This window comes from Hemitrygon akajei, chromosome 5 (assembly GCF_048418815.1).
Source record: "Hemitrygon akajei chromosome 5, sHemAka1.3, whole genome shotgun sequence".
NCBI classification, from domain to species: Eukaryota; Metazoa; Chordata; class Chondrichthyes; order Myliobatiformes; family Dasyatidae; genus Hemitrygon; species Hemitrygon akajei.
Window position 1 is genome coordinate 53988270 of NC_133128.1, and position 22554 is coordinate 54010823.

At 37.5% G+C, this 22554-nt stretch overlaps 1 protein-coding gene across 5 annotated transcripts in view; it reads right to left on the reverse strand.

Annotated features, from left to right (window-relative positions):
• Window positions 1-22554, reverse strand: part of epha6 (eph receptor A6) — a 691207-nt gene that overhangs the window by 518862 nt on the left and 149791 nt on the right. For all 5 annotated transcript variants that reach the window (XM_073045584.1, XM_073045587.1, XM_073045586.1 and 2 more), the window contains exon 3: window positions 15347-16010. In XM_073045584.1, the coding sequence (XP_072901685.1) occupies window positions 15347-16010 (664 nt within the window). The remainder of the gene's footprint in view (window positions 1-15346; window positions 16011-22554) is intronic.

A 22554-nucleotide genomic window follows, 5' to 3' on the forward strand; every position in this document is an offset into this window, starting at 1 on the left:
GTCAGGAGTCAGTAGTGAGTGCAATTGCTGTCACTAGGGAGAAGGTGCTTGGGAAGCTGAAAGGGCTGAAGGTAGGTAAGTCACATGGACCAGATAGACTACACACCAGGGTCTGAAAAGGGTAGCTGAGAGATTGTGGAGGTATTAGTAATGATCTTACAAGAGTCACTAGATTCTGGCATGGTTCCGAAGGAATGGAAAATTGAAAATCTCATTTCACTCTTCGAGAAGGGAGGGAGGCAGAAGAAAGGAAATTATAGAGCAGTTAGAGGTTGGAGTTAATTGTTATGGACGAGGTCTTGAAGGCACATGATAAATAGGCTGAAGTCAGCAGGATTTCCATCTGGGAAAATCATGCCTGACATATCTGTCGGTATTCCTTGAGGAAATAACAAGCAGGATAGACAAAGTGGCTGATTGACAGGATGAAAAGTGTGGGAATAAGGAAGATGTTTTTGGTTAGCTCCTGGTGACCAGTGGTGTTCCACAGGGGTTGGTATTAAGACTGCTTCTTTTCATGTTATATGTCAATGATTTGGATGACTGATTTGATGGGTTTGTGGTGAATTTTGCGGACGATATGAAGATAAATGGAGGGACAGGTAGTGCTGAAGAAACAGGGAGGCTGCAGTGGGACTTAGATAAGGAGAGTGGGTAAAGAAGTGGCAGATGGAATACATTGTTGTGAAGTGTATGGTAGCAGGAACAAAAGCACAGAATATTTTCTAAAAAGGCAGATTCTGAGGTGTACAGGTTAACTTGCAGGCTGAGTCAGTGGTGAGGAAGGCAAATGCAATGTACGGGTTCATCTCAAGAGGGCTGGAATATATAAGCAAGGATGTAATACTAAGGCTTTATAAGACACTGGTGAGGTCTCACTTGGAGTACTGTTGTCACGATGTACACAGAGAATGAGGGGATCCAGACAGACTACAAATGCAGAGACGGCCATCGGAGATAATAAATAAGAATCCCAAGAGCACATCAGTGGCTCGGACGAGTGACATTGCGAGATGAACCAATCTCAAAACAAGGACTCCCAATAAGTGCCAATCAAGCATCCACTCATATAAAGCAAGTAACACCGAAATCCGAATGCCCCAAGCCTATCAAAGTAAACTTAGTGAGATAGTCTAAATGGTTAGCAACTGTCATTAAACAACAATTAACCATTTCAGGTGCTCTAAAAAGCTAGGAATCAAACACTCACTGACTCCCTGCACAGGGCTGAAGAGCTTGGTACAGTATTCTCCCAGCCCACATGTGTGGCCCAAGGAGACCTGCTGTACTCAAGATCCAGGTATGACTCAAGACAGCCCTGGGGAGGTTGAGACAGGCCTGAGGGACTCAAGACAGAATAAACCTCAGGAACATCGAATAAACCTTGGAAGCAGCCTAGAATGTAGACTAAAGAAGCTCAGAACGAAGACTTGAGAATTGATGGCACCCTCATCTCACACGGACAAATATCAAAATGTCGCTAGGTTCATTAGCTCGCAGGGTCCTTCTGGCACAATGTACATGGAAAATGACGGAACCCAAGTTCAGAGGAAAGACAGATTTCAGTGTAGAGGCAGTGATCAGAGTTAATACATAAAAGCTCCAACAGAACATTGGAGGTTCAGCCGAGGCATATCACGAGATAAAACTTTCCCAAAACTAGGACCCGTGATAGCACTAATCGAGTGTCCACTTAAATAATATAAGTTACACAAAAATCCCCAAGCCTATCAAAATAAACTTAATAAGGAAATCTAAACAATTAACAACCACCATTAAACAACAATTAACCAGTTCAGGTGCTCTAAAAACCCTGGAGCTCAACACTCTCTGGTCCCCACACAGGCCCACCCAAAGAGTTCATTACAATTGTGTGCAGTTTTGGCTCCCTAATCAAAGAAAGGATATGCTGACATTAGAGAAAGTTCAGAAGAGGTTCATGAGAATGATTCTGGGAATGAAAGGGTTATCATATGAGGAACATTTGATTGTGTTGGGCCTGTACTCATCGGAATTTCGAAGAATGGTGGGGGTTGGAAATCTCATTAAAACATTGAATATTCAAAGACCGAGAGAAGGTGAATATGTAGAGGATGTTTCCTATATTGGGGGGTGGGACTCTAGGACCAGAGGGCACAAAATAGACACACATCCATTTGAAATGTAGAGGATGGGGAACTTCTTTAGCCAGAGGGTTCTGAATCTGTGAAATTCATTCCCACATGTAGCTGTGGAGGCCAGTTTATTGGGTGTCTTTAAGGCAGAGGTTGATAGGCTCTTGATTAGTCAGGGCGTGAAAGGTTACGGGAAAAGGCAGGAGAATGCAGTTGAGAGGCAAAATGGATCGGTCATGATGAAATGGCAGAGCAGACTCGATGGGCTGAATGGACCCATCCCTTATGGTCTTATCTTTGGCAAGGGATAACTTTTCAGTCCCTTCTCATCAAGCATGCTCTAAAAAGAGCCTTTCCTCTCATAATGGTGTGCAGAGTTACTTGGGAAGAAATGATGAAGCATTCCAAGTCAGCTGTATAACAAAGCTCCAGCATATTTATGTGGGCAGCAGAATTACTAGCTGAGAATGCATTACGTAACTCCGCACAATTCCATAGGCCTTAAAACACCTGCTGATCTCCGTTCATTGCAAATATCTTCCAATGTCAGTTCAGTAATTATTAATAGAGAGAACAACCTGTTAATAATCAATCTGCTTTGTCATGGATCTTGAATATGGAACAGTTGACTGTAGATATTCTGCACATAATATTGCATTGACATGCATAATGAAGTACCTGTCCTAACATGATGACTGACCCTTAATAGAATGGGAGCCAAATGCAGAGTTATTTATCTTCTGATAGTTGGGTAGAGTTTTGATATGTTTTTAATATGAGGTAAATCATATGCTTGAATAGATACTGTTTGGTTCATTGGATGTTCAGATTTTTTTTATTGATGCAATGTTTTCTGAATACACTTTCAATCCACTTGTCAGTGGGACTGTCATTAAACCAGGGGAAAATGCAAGTCACATTTCAGTGGCTCCAATAATAGCCAGATTTAATCAAATACTTTATAGTATTTAATAAATACATTATAACATTCAAAACATCAATGATATTTTTCAGTAAAACTTTACAGAGTGGAGCAAAACCAGTTTTAATTTTTTTAAAGGCAGAAAATGCGAAACCAGCAAGGAGTGTTTGATTAGAATTTCCCAGCCTCAAACTACATAAACCCTCCTTCAATAATCAGTGTCTTTTCATAGCAGTATTAGCAGTATTCCCATGAAGGTGCAATATTTCCTCATAATGTTATACCTTTCAATAAATGTACGTAGTCTAATAAAATTTATTTTATCATGATACTTCTTTTAAGATCCTTTTTGGTTTTTTCCCCCTCTTTTACACAGTGTCATTTGCCTCAATTTTTTTTGCCATTGCTTTGCACCTGTCACAGAGCACATCCTTGGTCCCAGGAGAGGAAAAGCTTCTTTGTTCTTAGCTTTGTCCTTTATATCATGCAATGTGGGTCTATTCAAAAACAACCTCAAACAGGGCAATTTCTGAAACCACTATAATGGTAGTAGATTCAAATGCCATGAACATTTCACAAAATGAAATGGCAGAAAGTGATCTCTTGGTCTTAGGTTGCCTTAAAAAGATTTTCTTCATCTTTTATACCTCTTCAATTAACAAGAATAAATATTTTGTTATTTAAATCCCAGGTCTAAAACACGTTATTGTTGAACATCTGGGATGATTAATACTAGAGTAAGCACAGATACCATGAGAAAGCTCACCTGAAGTACCGTAGATTCCGGTCTACAGAGCGCACCTGATTAAAAGCCGCTGGCTCTAATTTTAGAAAGAAAATCAATTTTTTATTTGTACAGGCCGCGCCGGATTTTAGGCCGCACCGGATTTTCGGCCGCAGGTGTCCCACGTTGTAATATGAGATATTTACACAGAAAGATATTACACGTGAGGATTTTTTAACTTTTAATTAAATCCATATGGTAACATAAACAAATACATATTGCAAATGCTTTTTTTCGAACCGTGCCTGTAACGCGGCTACTTTTAAATATACGTTGCGTATACTTTTTTACTGAACAACATTCCAATATCTCCTAACGACTGGTAAAAAATATATATACTGCAGCCTACCAGGAAAAGTTATTGATCGCCTTTAACTTAAAAGCAGCGTTCGCTCAGATCCAATGCCGCTCGCGTAATGCCGCTCGCCCCCCGCCTTCCCGTTTATCGCAAACCGGCATTTTCCCACAAGACGCGGCGAAACCGGGTGTGACGTCATAGCATCCCGCGATGTAGTACAGAAAACAAATATAGTTAAAACACTTCTAACTTTAACTAGAAAATGAATTACTAAGCAAAAATATTATAAACTAAATAACTGCCATAAAGGCAGCACAATGCTTTTCTTCGAGTGTTTTCCATGTTGATGAGGGTGAGTACAAATGACTGATTTACAATAATTTAATTGTGAAAGTGCGCTTGATTTATCGTACAATTTCATTGGACCTCTGTGAACTACTCATCAATTTTATTGGTCTACTGTTACGAGGCAAAATGTTTTTGGCGGCATGAAAAAAATCATGTATTAGCCGCACCGTATTAAAGGCCGCAGAGTTCAAAGCTGTTCAAAATGTGGGGAAAAAGTAGCGGCTTATAATCCGACATCTACGGTACTCATTCTTTCCTTTTGACTGAAGAGATGTTAGCACTTGCAAAGAACAGTGCCATAGGGTATCAAATACACCATCATCCCTTGATTGCAAAAGCAAACCCAATGCAGTTTTCATTTATCTCTCTAAATGCTCGTTCACACCACACACTAAAAATAGAAGCAAGAAATCTTAACTAGGTAAATAAGAGCCCAATACTAATTGTAGGAAATATAATGTCCAGAAGCAGGCAGTATCCTGTAAAACACACCAGTGCTAACAATGAGATGATTAAAATATTAGCACATTAAGGTCATTTTGGTTCCTCAAAGGGTTCTGTACAGGTTCTCCCTAGGTTACAACAGGGTTTAATTCATGTAAACTATTTATAATGCAAAGAGTTTGCAAGTGGGAAATGGGATCTCAAACCATGTTCCCACAGAGCAGAAGATACCTGCAGCTCTGCTCTGTGGAATTTTGGTTTGAGGCAAATGAATTCCGGTGGTCTCCCAAATGATCACTTGCTGTACACAAGTCGGGGATTTGTTAGTTTCAGTTGACTGGTAACCGATTTTGTTAATCTGATTAAAGTACACTCACTGACAGCTTTATTAGGTATATCTGTACATCTGCTCCTTAACACGAATATCTAATCATTCAATGGTGTGACATCAACCCAATGCACAAAATTTCAGACTGGTCAAAACTGTTGTTGTTCAGACCAAACAACAGAACGAGGAAGGAAAGTGTCTTTGAACATGGAACGATTGTTAATGCCAGATGGAGTGGCTTGAGTATTGCAGAAACTGCTGATCTCCTGGGATTTTCATAGACAACACCCTCTGGAGTTTACAGAGAATGATGCAAAAAACAAATAAAAAAAAACATCCAGTCAGTGGCAGTTCTGTGGGCAAAAATGCTTTGTTAATGTGAAAGGTCTGAATGATTGATGCCTTCAAAGATGGCGATGTAGGCATCTGCATCAGATTCCTACTGATGGGAAATGGTTCAACCTCAGGAGGCTCCAAACAAAAATTAACGTTATGATGGGCATCATCAGAGACTTTCATTTTGCTGATGACTGTGCCCTCAATACTGGTTCAAAAGCTGATAAGCAGTGCTGTGTCAACAAGTTTTCTGGTGTGTGTGCCAATTTTGGACTTTACATCAACATCAAGACTGAGGAAACGTATCACCCAGATCCAGGAAAATCATACGTCACAATTTACAGTCAAAGACTCAACCCAGTGAACAGGTTCTCACATCTTGGCAGCACCCTGCCCCAGAATATCGTCACTGAGATCGCCAAAGCAAGTGTAGCCTTTGATAGACTTTATAGTAATGCATGGAACAGAAGATGCACACGTCTGCAGATAAAGCAACTGGTAGAAAGAAGCATAGTATTTCCCCTTCTGCTTTATGCCTGCGGAACATGTACAGTGTATCAACAGCATGCCAAGAAACTGAACCATTTCTGCACAGTCTGCTGCTGAAAGCTCCTCAACATTAAGTATCAAGATAGAATTCTTGAAACTGAGGTAATTACCGTAGATGTCGGATTATAAGCCGCTACTTTTTTCCCACATTTTGAACAGCTTTGAACTCTGCGGCCTTTAATACGGTGCGGCTAATGCATGATTTTTTTCATGCCGCCAAAAACATTTTGCCTCGTAACAGTAGACCAATAAAATTGATGAGTAGTTCACAGAGGTCCAATGAAATTGTATGATAAATCAAGCGCACTTTCACAATTAAATTATTGTAAATCAGTCATTTGTACTCACCCTCATCAACATGGAAAACACTCGAAGAAAAGCATTGTGCTGCCTTTATGGCAGTTATTTAGTTTATAATATTTTCGCTTAGTAATTCATTTGTTAGTATTTTCTAGTTAAAGTTAGAAGTGTTTTAACTATATTTGTTTTCTGTACTACATCGCGGGATGCTATGATGTCACACCCGGTTTCGCCGCGTCTTGTGGGAAAAATGCCAGTTTGCGATAAACGGGAAGGCGGGGGGCGAGCGGCATTACGCGAGCGGCATTGGATCTGAGCGAACGCTGCTTTTAAGTTAAAGGCGATCAATAACTTTTCCTGGTAGGCTGCAGTATATATATTTTTTACCAGTTGTTAGGAGATATTGGAATGTTGTTCAGTAAAAAAGTATACGCAACGTATATTTAAAAGTAGCCGCGTTACAGGCACGGTTCGAAAAAAAGCATTTGCAATATGTATTTGTTTATGTTACCATATGGATTTAATTAAAAGTTAAAAAATCCTCACGTGTAATATCTTTTTGTGTAAATATCTCATATTACAACGTGGGACACCTGCGGCCGAAAATCCGGTGCGGCCTAAAATCCGGTGCGGTCTGTACAAGTAAAAAATTGATTTTCTTTCTAAAATTAGAGCCAGCGGCTTTTAATCAGGTGCGCTCTGTAGTCCGGAATCTACGGTACCAAGTCAGGCCTGTCCAGTATCTGCACCATCCTGAAGCAGTCCTAGTTACACTGGGCAGGCCACATAGCTCATATGCCAGACCATCAGCTGCCTAAGAGACTGCTCTACAGTGAACTACAGAAAATAATGTATTCCTATGGAGGCCAAAGGAAACACTGTAAAAACACTTGAAAACTTCACTAACGGCCTTTGGCATTAGCCCATCATCAGATTTTTTGGCACTTCCCCTCCATAAGGATGCAATGAGGCAGAATGGACAACTGCAGCAGAGAGATGTAGGCTGGCCAGGAAAGCTTGAGACAGCGACCCCAACCCATCTTTTGCCCACTCTCAGGCTGTATGGGCAGCCATCTTTTGTCAACATGGCCAAAGTAAGTTTCAAGTGTGGATTGGCCCCTCCAGCCATCTGCATACCCACAGACCAGTCCAGCCCTCTACAAATAATGGATGACTACAGTGGCTCTCATCATTGCCCGATGGATGAAAGAACAAACAAATGAATAGTCAAGAAGATAATGGCCAAACTGGTTCAAGCTGACAGGAAGGCAACAGTATCTCAAATAACTAGGCATTACAACAGTAGTGTGCAGGAAAGCATCTTTGAATGCACAACATGTCAAACCTTGAAGTGGAAGGGCTACAGCAGCAGCAGACTACAGTGGCCACTTTATAAGGTACAGGAGGTATCTAATAAAGTGGCCACTGTGTGTACTCTTCCACACGGATTTTCGAACAGTTTTGAAAATCAGTCTGGAGGAAGTTAAAGTGCAAACAATTCATTTTTGCCAATGTTATTTTCTCGAAACCATTTTGCAAGTAAATTTGCAATTCTTGAGATATCTATGGACCAATAATTCTCGTATGATCCACTACAATTACAAAGAAAGCGTGGCAGTGCCTCTACTTCTTTAGGAGTTGCTGAAGATTAGGTATGACATCTATGTTTGTACAACTTTGACCAACTTTTATAAGTGTGTAGTGGAGAGTTTATTGACTGGTTGCATCATGGGCTGGTATGGAAACACCAATGCCCTTGAAATGAAAATCCTACAAAATATAGTAGATAAAGCCCAGTCCATCACAGGTCAAACCTTCCTCACCACTGAGCACATCTACATCGAGCACTGTTGCAAGAAGGCAGCATCCATCATCACAGATGCCCTCCACCCAGGCTATGTGATTTCCCCACTGCAACCATCAGGAAAAAGCTACAAGAGCCTCAGGACCCACAACATCAGTATTAAGGAACAGTTATTACCCTTAAAACATTAGGCTTTTGAACCAGAGGGGAAAACGTCACTCAATTTCATTTGCCCCATCACTGAACTGATCCCATAACCTACGGAATCACTTTCAGGGACTCTTCATCTCATGTTCTTGATATTTATTATTATTACAGGTTTCCCCCACTATCCGAAGGTAGAGTGTTCCTATGAAACCATTTGTAAGCCGAAATGTCGTAAAGCGAAGAAGCAATTACCATTAATTTATATGGGAAAATTTTTTGAGCGTTCCCAGACCCAAAAAATAACTGACCAAATCACACCAAATAACACAGAAAACCTAAAATGACATGAACATATAGTAAAAGCAGGAATTATATGATAAATATACAGCCTATATAAAGTAGAAATATTGTATGCATGGTGTAGTTTCACTTATCAGAATTGGGAAGAGCGAGCGAAAATCGATTTGGAGAAGAAAAATTGGCACATACACGTACGTGCACGTACACACCTATGCACATACACACATGCGCACACAACTGCCCACACAAGGCTTCACGGTTATGGTAGTCTTTCTTGGGGTAAACACACATATAAAGCGGGCGCCTTTTTTCATAAAAGTGAAAATCCTCTTTGGTTAGCAAAAACAGGGTAGGTCTTTAACAGCGAGCAGTCATAAAGTTAATGTTCAGAAAACGGGGCCACCTGTATTTTCCTCTTTCATATTTGCACTGTTTGTTGTCCTTTGAACATTATTTTTTCTGTTCTTCCTGTTGGATGCAGTCTTTCTTTGATTCTATTGTGTTTCTTGTATTTACTGTGCATGCCTGCAAGAAAATGAATCTCGGGGTTGTATATGGTGACATATGTGTACTTTGATAATAAATTTACTTTGAACTTTGGATTGGCAGTAGGCATTGCAGTCCCTTGAGCCTTTTCTGTCATTCTATTTGATCATGGCTGACCTCTACCTGAACTCGATTTGCAGCAAGGTATGTGAATGCTGTGTTCATTTCAATCTGCTGTGGTTGCAGTCTGCCTAGAAGTCGGTAAAGTACTTTAGGTAGAATGGAAACAAAAATCAAATTTGTCCCAGTTCAACTACTTAGAGTCAGATGTCAAACGCACAGAGTACACTGCCTGACAACACGGACAATTTATATATGTTTGTTAAGAGACGACCGGGGAGATCCAAAATGCAAGGAAAATAGCAAACACTGGGTGCTTAGTGCCTACACGAAAAATAAATTTAAAACTAAAAATAGTGCAAGCAATTACCATTCAAATCATGTTTAGTATTCACAGATGGTATTACACAAAGGAGCAAATTTGTCTCAAGGCGCAATCCTGGTATTTATCACGGCATCTATCAATCTTGCAATAAAACTAAGCTGTAGAGGTCAAAGCTCAGTTCTAATAATGGATAAAGTCGTATTACATAAAAGCCAGAACCTTATTCATATCAAAGCATAATTTCTGGGTTTTCACAGTTATATAGCACAGAAGGATAATATAGCTGGAGTGTAGTACTACGTATAACTTTACACAAAGCACACTAACATCACTTGCTGGCTAAAATAGATCTGCAGTAGTAACAAATATAGCAGGAAAAGATTTAAATCTACCGGTATTTGAAATCAGTTTATTTAAGCACCCTCCCAAATGCATATGCTTTCAACATGTTTCTTTCCAGTTCAATTGATTCAAATTCCTCAAAAACAAATCAACCTAGTGTTTATGACCATGCTTTGTTAATACAATGATCACAATTGGCTTAGTTTCAAAATTAAAAGGAAAACACAGGTTCTAGGTTAAGGCAAAAATAGCATAGCCTCAGTGGTTTGCAGAGAAACCTCATTTTTTTTGTTTAATCTATTATTTAATAAGGATTTAATAAATAATAATGAAACAATGCTAGAGAGGTCTGCCTCAAGAAAGGACATTTTATACGTTTAAATATACACACAGTAGCCACTTTATTAGACATACCTGTACACGCGCTCATTAATGCAAATATCTAATCAGCCTCTGATGTGGGAGCAACTCATTGCATAAAAGCATACAGACATGGTCAGTTGAAAGGTTTGAAAGATTCATCTTATTATCTAAATATGCATGTACAATACAACTCAGATATTCGTCTTCTCTGGGTAGCCATGAAATCGATTAAAACCATGGGAGTTGTGAAAGAAAAGACATCAACTCCCTCCTCCACCCCCTCCCCCGGCATGAAAAAAATGAAACAAAACTCACAAACTCCAAAATCCCCCAGGAACAGCAACAATAGCAACAAATCCCCAACCCCTCCTCTGCAGAAAAAACAGCAAAAGCAACAAATCCCCGCCCTCTCCCCACAGAAAAATACAGTGACAATAACAATCCCTGACCCCCTCACTCACAGAAATGAACAGCAACAGTAGCAGCAAAGCCCCCCACCAAACACAAAAAGTTAACAGATCACCCACCCGCCAATCGGCAGCTGAACAGTTGTTGTTCAGACCAAACATCAGAATGGGGAGGAAATATGATATGAGTGACTTTGGCCGTGGGATGATTGTTGGTGCCGTGCAGGATGGTCTGAGTATCTCAGAAACTGCTGATCTCCTAGGATTTTCACACTCAATAACCTCTAGTGTTAACAGAGAATAGTGTGAAAATAATTTTTAAAATTGTGGAGTTGTGAAATATCATGAATCTTGAATTGTTGAGCAAATCCCTTTTCCCTGTGACCAAAACTATTCTTTTATATGACATTCTCATATTCCTTTTGATCCACATCATTTTTAAAATGTCTTCGACAAAATTCCATCACTAAAAAATATTGAGAGCCTGAAGAATGGTTTGTGTAAATGAAGATTAAAAACCCAATGCATTAGGTGTTCTTGCATCATTTCAATGTCTCTCACACACTACAACAAGTCAAACAGAATTAATCTAAGTCAAACTGAACTAATGCTGACACAATGTTTTCTTCGAAGTTACAAAAAATTTTAATTACATGTTTGAAAATATTTGGCCTAGATCTAGCACAAAAGTTGACATGGTATTCCCTATTGCATGACATCTAATTTGTTTTACATTGAATGTATTCATAATACAAGTTCTACATTTATATTTTTAGATGCTTAGCTATACTTATCTAAACCATATTTTCTAACACCAAGGAAATGAATAAGCTACAGATTCGAGAAGAGTAGAAGATGTACCAAGTCTTAAAAAAATTTCCAAATACTACAATCATGGACTCGGCAGCTGAGGCAAGGGTGCCAGAGCTTGCTGTTATGTACTGCAGTCTGTATTTGGTCAGCAATAAGGCAATCACAAATGAACAAGTATAAACTGAGTGGAGACGCTGGATGAATAACTGGGAAGGTATTTTTAGATCTGTCTGTCAGAAGAGTATGGTGAACTCAGTGAAATGTTGTAGAGTGAAAATAAGCTGTGCCACAGCACCAGAATAAAGATAGCTTTAAATAAATTTCAGTGTTGATCTACTATTAAGAGGAGATCGTTAGGAAATATGCATTACCTTATATACTTGGACACAATCATTACATTGTGATAATATTAGTCTTGAGCAAACAAAATGTCAGCATAAATAATTTTAGTATCATAGTCATAATATTGTACCTTCTTTCAGATATTTATCCAATTCTTCCTAAATATGCTCCAACTGTTCCATTTGAAATATCCTCCTATCAATGTCTTTATGCTGCTGAGGAATCAAATGTTCTATTTTAATACTGTCACCAAATCCTTCATCACTCATTGACAGAAATCATTTTTCACCAAATTCTCTCAAAATGGTATTTTCAAAACTCCTGTCTATCCTTTGTTACTGTGGGAGCACTCCCAATGCTTCAAGTTTCTTCTCTGAAACATTTCCATTCTTGTCTTTTAATTAGATTATGGCAAAAATCTATTGATATTTGATAACATTATTGAAATATCTTAGCCTTTTTCCATGCATTTATCAGCACTAACTTCACCTTTATCTGTTCTAAAACACAGCATTTTATTCACAAACTAATGTTGGCTTTTCTTTTGGTGTGCATTAAAGGAAAATACACTAAACACTTGCAGCAGCTACAGCTGCAACATAACATTCACCATGCTCTGCTCTGACTCTGGGGTGAAAGGAATCATTCACCTAGAGGTAATAACCTCTCATCACTTTGGTTTAACATTGCGTAGTATGTTGCTACAGGTCCAGTACGGTGTCGATCCTGATTTATCAATTGCTTGCAGTTTATTGAATTATAATCCAATTGTTCTGAGTGTACGGAAGGATATGCTTTGCTCAGGTTTTCCTCCAAGATAGATGTATGGTTGGCTCTCCAAAAGAGCACAGTTAACACTACGGCAAAGCAGAAGCAGAGCAATGTAAATAGCATCCTGCCTGCTGTAGACTGAGAGTGATAGCTTGACTGCATTGCACCTATGGTGCTTTTCAGTGGCTGAGAAATGCTGCACTGGGTTTAGAAACATTAACTGAGTAACAGCTGGATCCAAGAAAAATTGCGGCAATATCAAGTCCAAATCAATGCTTTAAACTTTTATAAAAATAAATCGAAAAATTCTTGACAAAGTGATTTATTTCCTGAGTCCTGATGAAGGGTCTCAGCCTGAAACCTTGACAGTTTATTTCCCTCCATAGATGCTGCCTGACCTGCTGAGTTTTTCCAGCATTTTGTGTGTGTTGCTCAAGATTTCCATCATCTGCAGAATCTTGTGTCTCCGATTTATTTCTAAATTATTTTGTATACTCAGATATTTAGCTAGTCTGATTCTTATTTATGTCTTACAGTTCAGGTGTAGACATTGTTTACAGAATAAGCTGCAATTGATTCTTACAGAACTGAAAAAAATTAAATCACAAAAAGATCTTTGCTAAAAATTCAAGCATATTATGATCAGGACAACATCCTTAAGGGTATGCATATTTTCCATCTGACACCTAATTAATTAGGCTGACTCGACAGAAAAACACAGTGATAACATATGCAAGGTATGTACTGTATGTGCATTGTCCTCTGTCTCGCAGGTGTCCTGCCAAGTGATGACCATTGTTAATTAAAATTGTATGATTTACATTTTATTATCAAAATAATCCACTTGGCAATTTTTTTGCAACCATTAAAATCATCAGATTGTCCAAATGATTTACATTCAGCAAGGAAAACACTTGTTTATGGCTGCTTGATTCCAATCAGATGGGAATTTCAGCAAGAATTTTGTGACACAAAGGTAAACAAGCAAACATCAAAGTAGGAGCCTGTGGAGCATACAGCCACTAGGTGATCACTCTAGCTGACATGAAAATGCTGTCTCTCTTCCTGGACCGTTAGCCAAAGATTGTGCTGCTGATTGGAAATGCTGGGGTACGGAAGTACACGAGAGGACCATTCCACAAAGAATCTAAAAGAACTCCTTAGTGGTGGTGAAGCAATTAATTTTTATATTGGTTCTGGGCAAAATGTAAATGAATATTGTTGGCCTTACTGCAGACATAGTGTACATATGTTTCCCACTCTCAGTTGAATATTTACTCTTTTTAAGTACCTTGAAATCTCTGGATAAATTTGGCTGTCAAAGCGAACAGCAGTTTTGAATTTAATTTGTATTAAATTTTTTTAAAAAAACAAGATCAAAAATCAGTGTTTCTCTGATATAGCTTCTCCTTAAACTTCCATCTATACCCATTGGAATCAAGCTCATCATGGGGCATTGATGAGCAGTATTGAAGTCTTAAAATACTCAGGGGTATCAAGTTGGAAATATCAAAATGCAGGGTGTGTGGATGTAATTATTACAATAAATTAATAAACATGTAAATGACCACTTGCCAGTGATTGTTAAGTCTCAGGTATATTAATTTCTTTATATAAAAAACAGAACAGCCAGTGCTGGTACACATCTGACCTAACCAATTAGCAAATGAAAAGTGAACACATAAATGCAGCAGAGTGCTCATCGTATACAAACCTCACCGCAGAGTAATTTGCTTTATTTTCCAACTCCGTTATTTGTACAATGCTTTCTTTTTCATCGTTAAAAGAGTTTTTCCTTCAACCTTTCTGATTGCCTCAGGCTATACAAGTGGACTTTTCCCAGATCTTTGACAGAGCCCATTTGAAAACTGGTCTATCTAATAAATACCACAAATGATTACATCCCTGTGTTAGTTCCCACTGGATCAGAAAGGGGGCTCACGTGTGATTGTACACCCCAATCTTGAATTTCATGGATCACACTGCAACAGGGATTTTTATTGAAAATTTGGTTTCAGCCAGTCTTAATTAACAAGCCAAGAATCCAAAACTAAACAGGATATTGTTTAATAAGCAAATAAATATGACAAAATATTTATCTTTGTCTTCTATAATGTACTCATAATTATTTCATTTCTAAGTTTAAAAAAACAGAAACTAATGGATAAAGACTAGTTAGTATGACATTGTGTGATATTCCATAGCTAAACTTCTACTTCCTGAGGAGACTGAGGTCCTTTAACATCTGCCGGACGATGCTGAGGATGTTCCATAGCTAAATAGTGAGAGTTTATTCATACCCATTTCAAACAAAACTTCCATTTTGTAATCGTTTAGACTGGAGATTTGACTGTAGCTTTTGAAACAACTTATATCAAAACTTTCAATAGCTTTTCTTTTTTTTTTGCAAATTACAAGCCATTGTCTGTTTTGCAGCCCTGCTATGTTTTCCCTCCAGAACTGTCCCATGAAACTTTAGTTTTGAATAACGCAAAAGTACAGAAACTGATTGGTACTGTTTTATTTCTATAAAATCAATGTCAGACCCAATGACCCAACTTGACACTGTGTTTTTGAGGCGTCATGTGATGGGATGCCTATTTTTGATTTTCTCTATTTTCCCCATTGTTTATATAAAAAAATTCTCTCAAGAAGCATTTGCAGAACATCTCAAATACTTAAGTACTTATTTCATTCACTTACCGTGGCAAGCTTCATCAACTTCCTCATAGCCAACACTGCAGACACACCTTCCCAAAGGAACCAACCAGTCTCCATCGGCACCACAATAGAGTTTTGGTGTATCTTTCTCCTCTGAATTCTTTACACAGGCACCTCGAACTTCCACAAGGGATGAAGAATCAACTCTGGGGATTGTATCAGGAAACATTGCCAAGTTGCGAAATGTAAATGGGCATTTTTTATAGTACACCCGCACAGAAACGAGAGCAATACAAGCTCCAATATCTTGGAAGGCCAAGTAAAATCCCTTTTTGGTTATTGGCCCAACCTCGCGGATCTCAGTGTTTAGTTTAAGTATACGATCTCCCAGATCCATCTGGGTAAAGCTCTCATCAGCTGCAATTGTATCAATTTTAGTATATTGGCTTTGTCTGAATTTAATTCCATGAGATTCATTTGACTCCATGTAATACAAGTTGAATGTTTCCTTGCAGGTTCCGAGAACCCAGGGAATGCTGTTACAGTCCCTCAGGGTGAATTTCAATTCCACATACACTTTCTGTGCTGCCTCACGAGATATCCAGTTCGTTCGCAGCCAGTTATTTTGATTTGGTTCCATCACATTGCAGACCTGGTACGTGTGGATGGGTCTGTTGCGTTCGTCCATTTCTGGGATAGCATCCCACTGTAACACAGAAAAGAGAAACATATGTAGAAAATGATGAGCTCTACTTTCAGCTATGTCTACAAAATACATATTATTCAAAAAGTAGAAAAGTACACTTACTAACTTTGTAACAGGAGAATAAATATTTAATGCAGATTCCCTAAATCTATTATAACATAGAACTACAGTCTCTTAACTGCTTTGATGGAAAGGAACTAATAACTCCATAAGAGTGGAGAACTAACAAATCCCAGTCTGGGACCAAAGTAACACCACTAAGTGGAATGTATTTGACTTTGATTTGAAAACAACGATCCTGCATAATCGACCTTTATGAACGACAACTTGGACACCAGAGTAAATTCAAAGTCACTGCTAACTACCTAACGATAAATACCTTTCTTACATTCAATACTGTAATATGTGCACACCGTTCACATTAAATGAACCAGAGAAAGTCTTTGCCTGGAAACAGATCCATCTGATAACCTTGTCAAACTGCAATTTGGGAGCAGAGGAGAGGCAGAGAGAAGGGGAATGGAGAGAACATGGGATGGTGAGAAGGGCTAATGAGGATGGGAAATATGGCCAAGCAGTTATTTTGTGATGTGGAAGACATTACAGGGAATAATAAGTTATTTAAATAGGTTGGCAGGCGAACATGAATTTACAAAGCAGAGAACTTCAGAATAGATACTGTAGATATATACAGTAACTATTGGGACAATACAGCCTTCTTGCATGTGGTTAGTCGATTATTTGAGGTTATTTAGCATGGTTCGATTTTACATTTAAAATTTGGGGGAATTTTGAGATGTACAGCAGGAAATGAAGTTGTGCAGATTAAAAATAGTTATCTTGTGCGTGCTTTCAGTCACACTGGCTTTTCTTAACTGAGCAATTTTGCTACACAGTTTGTGTTATCACATAGTCCACTTTAATTTTAACAACAAAAATGATGTAGTATTACTTACAACAATAACACATTTTCAACACATTTTTGTGGTACCAGAGAACAAACTGTTAATATTTTAATTGAATTTACTTTCACATTTTTGCAATATTTTATTTAGCTTGCCTGGAGATTATACAGTGTAACCTGAAGCCCCTAAATTCTGGAACAGATAAGGACAGAACCATCCTTATATGCCAATACTACTAAGTACCTTTCTAGTAATTAAATCCTTGGTACACTGGACACTCATAACTGCTAGAGCCACAGGCAAATAAAGCAGACCACAGCTGCAGAAGCAAAAGAGATTTTTTTTAAAGATTCCCAAGGATTTTTTGACAGACCTAATTAAAACTATAGTCTGGCTTTAACGTACTCTGCTACACATTTAATTAGCAAGGTTACTTTACCTGCATTAAAACAACCCAATTGACTTTAATTTACTGAACTGAAAATGAAACAAAGGATATTCGAAGTCTAGGCAAATACATGGCAGGGATCAGTGACATAAGGAGTGAATCTGCAGGCTCCACAGAAAAATCTGAGGCTACCTTTGGCATAGATTCTATCCCTCTCAGTACCACACATTCCCAGCAGATTATTCAACCAAAATGGCAAATGATTTTCTAATATTCACTGCAATCCAATGTTTTAGAATTCTGATGGCTCACTTAATGAGCCACAGATATTTATTTTGGAGCAGTGCAACCTATTCACCTAATATTGGAAACTGTTCACGGTATATCATGCATTTTACAAAATGAGAACATCCTGGAAACAATCAAGTTAGCCCGCATCTGCGGGAAGATGATTTTCTCAATTTTTCAAAGGGGTGTCTTTGTCTCTATCGCGACGGTTCTTGCCTGAACTAATGAACATTTCTGGGATTTTCTATTTCTGCAGTTAGTGGAAATATGAAACTAATTTTTGCTTCAGATTTTATAGATGTTTTGATTTCCATGCCACTGTAAGAAAAGTGATCTTCCAAGGAGAAATTTCTCCTTAATTTTAACAATGCTATTTAGTAATATGTCAGTGAGGTCGAGGTGGAAGAGCATATAATTTTACATGATCCATAGACTAGACTTGGAAAAATATATTAAAAGAATAATTATCTGACATTTTACACTCTAGCTTAAGAATTTCAATGAAACTACAGCTATCTATTTCAGCCTCTGACATTTCATTCTATTAATTGGTGTGTTCAGATTGAAGCTGCTATTGAGGAGGCTCGACATCTAGTTTGTCACAGCAACTATGTTTTCTCCATCTTCATCTTATACCTGAATCTTTCACTTTTATCTCTTTACTCCTCAACCATCAGAACCTTGAACCAAACGTTGTAACCACTGTCATTTGATTTTGCATACTTTGACCTTGGCTGCTTTCCTTTCTGAATTACTCATGCACATCACCTGCTCTAGAACTTTGCAGTCTAAATGCTTTCTCACTCTCACACGCTGAAACCATCCTTCACTGACTCCTGGAACACTAGCTCGTTTATTTCAAAAATATCATTATGTTCCTCTTTCAATCTATCCACGTCCTTTGTTAAACACAGTTTGAATAATTTATTTTGCCGCATGTTAATTTCACGTATTCCAATCATTTTATTAATACTATTGTCTTGTCTCCATTTTGTTTTCTTCCAATAGCATTTAGCACCATACTTCTCTCTGGAAAGCTATCCGGAAAACAAACTGCCATCTGCTGTATTTCTGTTCTTTTGCAAAAAGCTCTTAAAACCCACATTCTGGAAACTTTCAGACTACTCTCCTTTGAAATTTCCTTTTCTCTCCCAGAAGTTCCAGCTATTCCTGGAAAAGAAACCAAGTAATCTGTAGTCACTTATTGCAGTTGTGAGCAGGCAGGCAGACATTTCCAGATATATAATTTGGTGTCCAGTCATTTTTTTTATCCCAATGTTATAATTTAATACTTCAAGCCCTTAAAGTATATCAAAGCAAGGTAAGGAAAATTTGCCACTAAGAACACTGGGTTGATCCAATTTACTTATTGACATCATTGCTGGTGAAATCAAAGCACCAAGGCTGACATCTTAAGTGAGTGTAGATTCTGAGGCCTCAAGACTGAGAGATATCCTGGGGGAAGAAGGGGAAATAGACTGGGTTTCACTTTGAACCTCACTCAGTAATGACAATTTTTCTAGACCCATTTTTCTGAAAAATAGCAATCAATATTCAGTTTTGGCTGCCTCATTATAAAAATGGATGTGGAAGCTTTAGAGAGGGTGAAGAGGAGATTTACTAGGATGATGCCTGGATTAGAAAGCTAGGGCTTTTCTCTTTGGTGAGAAGGAAGATGAAAGGTGACTTGATAGAGGTGTACAAGATGATAAGAAGCATAGATTGAGCAGATAGCCAAAGACTTTTTAACAGAGTGGAAATGACAAGTACAAGGGGCATAACTTTAAGGTGTTGGGAAGAAAATGTGGGGGGGGGAGGGATATTAAAGGTATATCTCTTTTTTTACATGGAGAGTGGTAAGTGCATGGAAATGTCAGTATTTGCATAATCGAAAACCCTACTATCGCATGAGGCACATTTTAATGGAACCAAATATAGAACTGTGTTCTGTCATAATCAGATACAATTGCAGTTAATTCTCATTTATGAAATACCAACAAATTCCGAAACTACTTCTACTACCAGGTTCACTTAGTGCATAATCTGGATTACACTTGTTGACAAATACTGTAATAATGCACTCAAAAACAGGAAATAAATTAAAATGTAGTACACTGTAAAAGGACTGGTTTAATTAATGCTTTTATGTGTGCAGGACATTTATGCTTATAACTTGGATAATGTTATGCAATTTTTCCAGAGCAACCCAATCCTAAGGCAATCAGTTCTTGTTAAAACTGTGTCAGTTGTGGAGATAAACTTAGCGTTTAAAACCTCAAATCATACCTTTTCCTCATGTCAAGCTCATATTTAACATCAACCATTGTGTAAGGGGTATTTTTATAAACCAATTGCAATAGAAGTTGGAGCTCCTAGTTTCAGGTAACAACTTCAACAAATTGCAGAAAAACTATTTCCACATATTGACATAAAAGACAGATGTTAGCCAAATTTAATTTTGGCAAAGTTATAAAGGGACAAATATCAGAAATATATTTTGCTTGCTACTGCTCTGTTATTTTCATTATTTTTAGAATTAGCAATTTCTTGGGGCAATAACACAAAGAAAAGCAAAAGTGACCCATCTTGATGTTAGACCATTCAGAAAAATCATGTCATTATTGCCCAATCCATCCATAGCTTCATTAGTATCCAAAGATCTATCAGTCTTTGTATTGAATTCAGCACAACCCTCTAACTAAAGATATTACTGCTCACTCACTCCAAAAATAACCAAACCTTCATTACAAACCTGAAACCCTGGAGAGGAAATGTGGGTAATGTTTCAACTATTTCTTAAATGTATCCTAAAGTTTCAAACTGCTCATGTTTCTTGTGCATTGAATGATGTGCCAATACATTTAATGATAGAGCAAGCAATAAGGCCAGTTATAAAACAAAATCTACATTGATGAATATACAACAAAACAAATACACTTTTCAGTAAATGTCAGTATTTCGAGGCTATGTAAGATTGAAATGAACAAATCATTACCAAAAAAAGCATAGTTATAACTAATAATAGTTATAACTATTTTTGCTGTAATTAGTCAGCATTTTACTTAAGGACGACATTGTAAATCTATTTCTATTCTCAGTTAATACAAATTCCAGCTAATCAAAGTCTTGATTGCCAATCTTTCTCCAGTTCTCTGGTGATTTCTTAAAAATAAATGAGTGACAAAGCCCCACTGCTAAATTGAAAAACTAATATTATACTAGCTGCAGATGACCAGCTTTTGACCTGAAACTTGAAGCAAGAGGTCCAAAACCTGAGGATCATTGATGGGTCATGCAACAGCCAATGAATTTGCCTATTGCACTACACTACAATTTTAGATCATTCACATCGAGATAAAATGGAAAAAAGCTACTAATAGCAATGGATCGCTGAGATAAACTTCATGGCCTCTGCATTAACTTACACATGAGCACAAATATCATCACCACTTTCATAGAGTAATGGCACTAAATGGAAAATTTTCTACCCTCATCATCACTTATAGATTCCATGCAAAAGTGAGATACTCTGTCATGCAGTAGATTTGATACTTTTGAAGTACAGTTCTGATCACAATAATTTATCAGATGAAAATAGACAAAATGTGATCCATGTAGTGTTTAATTTCATACCTCTGTTCTATAATACTTCCATTTATTTAAAAATAGGTATTGCTATTGTCATTTCATGCCTGTCCACACCCTCTGAAAGACAGGCATTGCCCGAAGTCAATATAGCAACAATGAGAAATATCAATATTTTAAAAGCAAATCAAGCAGTTAAAAGATTGATGTGATTTCAAAGGATCTCATTACAAAAGGAAGAAGGTGATTTAGAAAATACCAACCACATATGATGGCTTTCTGTACTTTAATATATAGACTAATATAATTGAAAATGTCTGCATATTGACTTGGGCATATAACTGTATGCATTTTAAGGTTTAAATATTTTTCACATCTTGTTCTTAAAATCTTTTTTATATTTCTACTAACATAATCATCTACTGTTGCTTTGAGGTCATTGCTTTACTAAATCGCTTAACTTGAACCAAATATGCAATACATTGCAAGTTCAGAACAAAATTACAAATGCTTTATTTGTTCCCATTTATAACTTACATTGGGTTCAATATGGATATGCTTTTAAAGATATTTTTACTGTGGATCAAATTTATGGGGGGGGGGGTTCAAAGTTTTAAGACCAACACCTATCAACATTCAATGATTATCACTTGGAAAATTGAGGTTAAAAGCCTGTTCTAATTCATAGTCAGTTCTCAATTATAAAACCTTTCCATTTTATCCTGAATAGAATTCTTAACATTTTAAGTCACAATGAAAATTCAAGTTAAGTAGACTATTATAAAATAGTTGAAAACAGAATATGTTCATGGCTTGACCAGTTATCTGCTTTTCCTTAATGCTACATTTGACTTAATTGTTCTTTTATTCATCTAATAGAAACATATGCATTAATGGAATAAACATACAAATACACATTTACAAAGACTATAAAAAGTATCCACCCCAACAGAAGTTTTCATGTTTTATCGTTTTACAACATTAAATCACAATGGAAGTCATTTGGCTTTTTTGACACTGATCAACAGAAAAGACTCTTGTGTCAAAGTGAAATCAAATTTCTACAAAGTGGTCTAAAATTATTACAATTATTAAACACAAAATAACTGATTGCATAATTACTCCCCCCCCCCCCCCCCTCGAGTCAGTATTTAGTAGATGCATCTTTGGTAGCAATTACAGCCTTGACTCTGTGTGGATCTGTCTCTATCAGCTTTGCACATCTGGACATTGAAATTTTTCCCCATTCTTCTTTACAAAACTGCTAAAGCTCTGTTAGATTTCATAGGGATTGTGAGTGAACAGCCTTTTTCAAGCCTAGCCATAAATTCTCAATTGGATTGAGATCTGAACTCTGACTTGGCCACTCCAAGACATT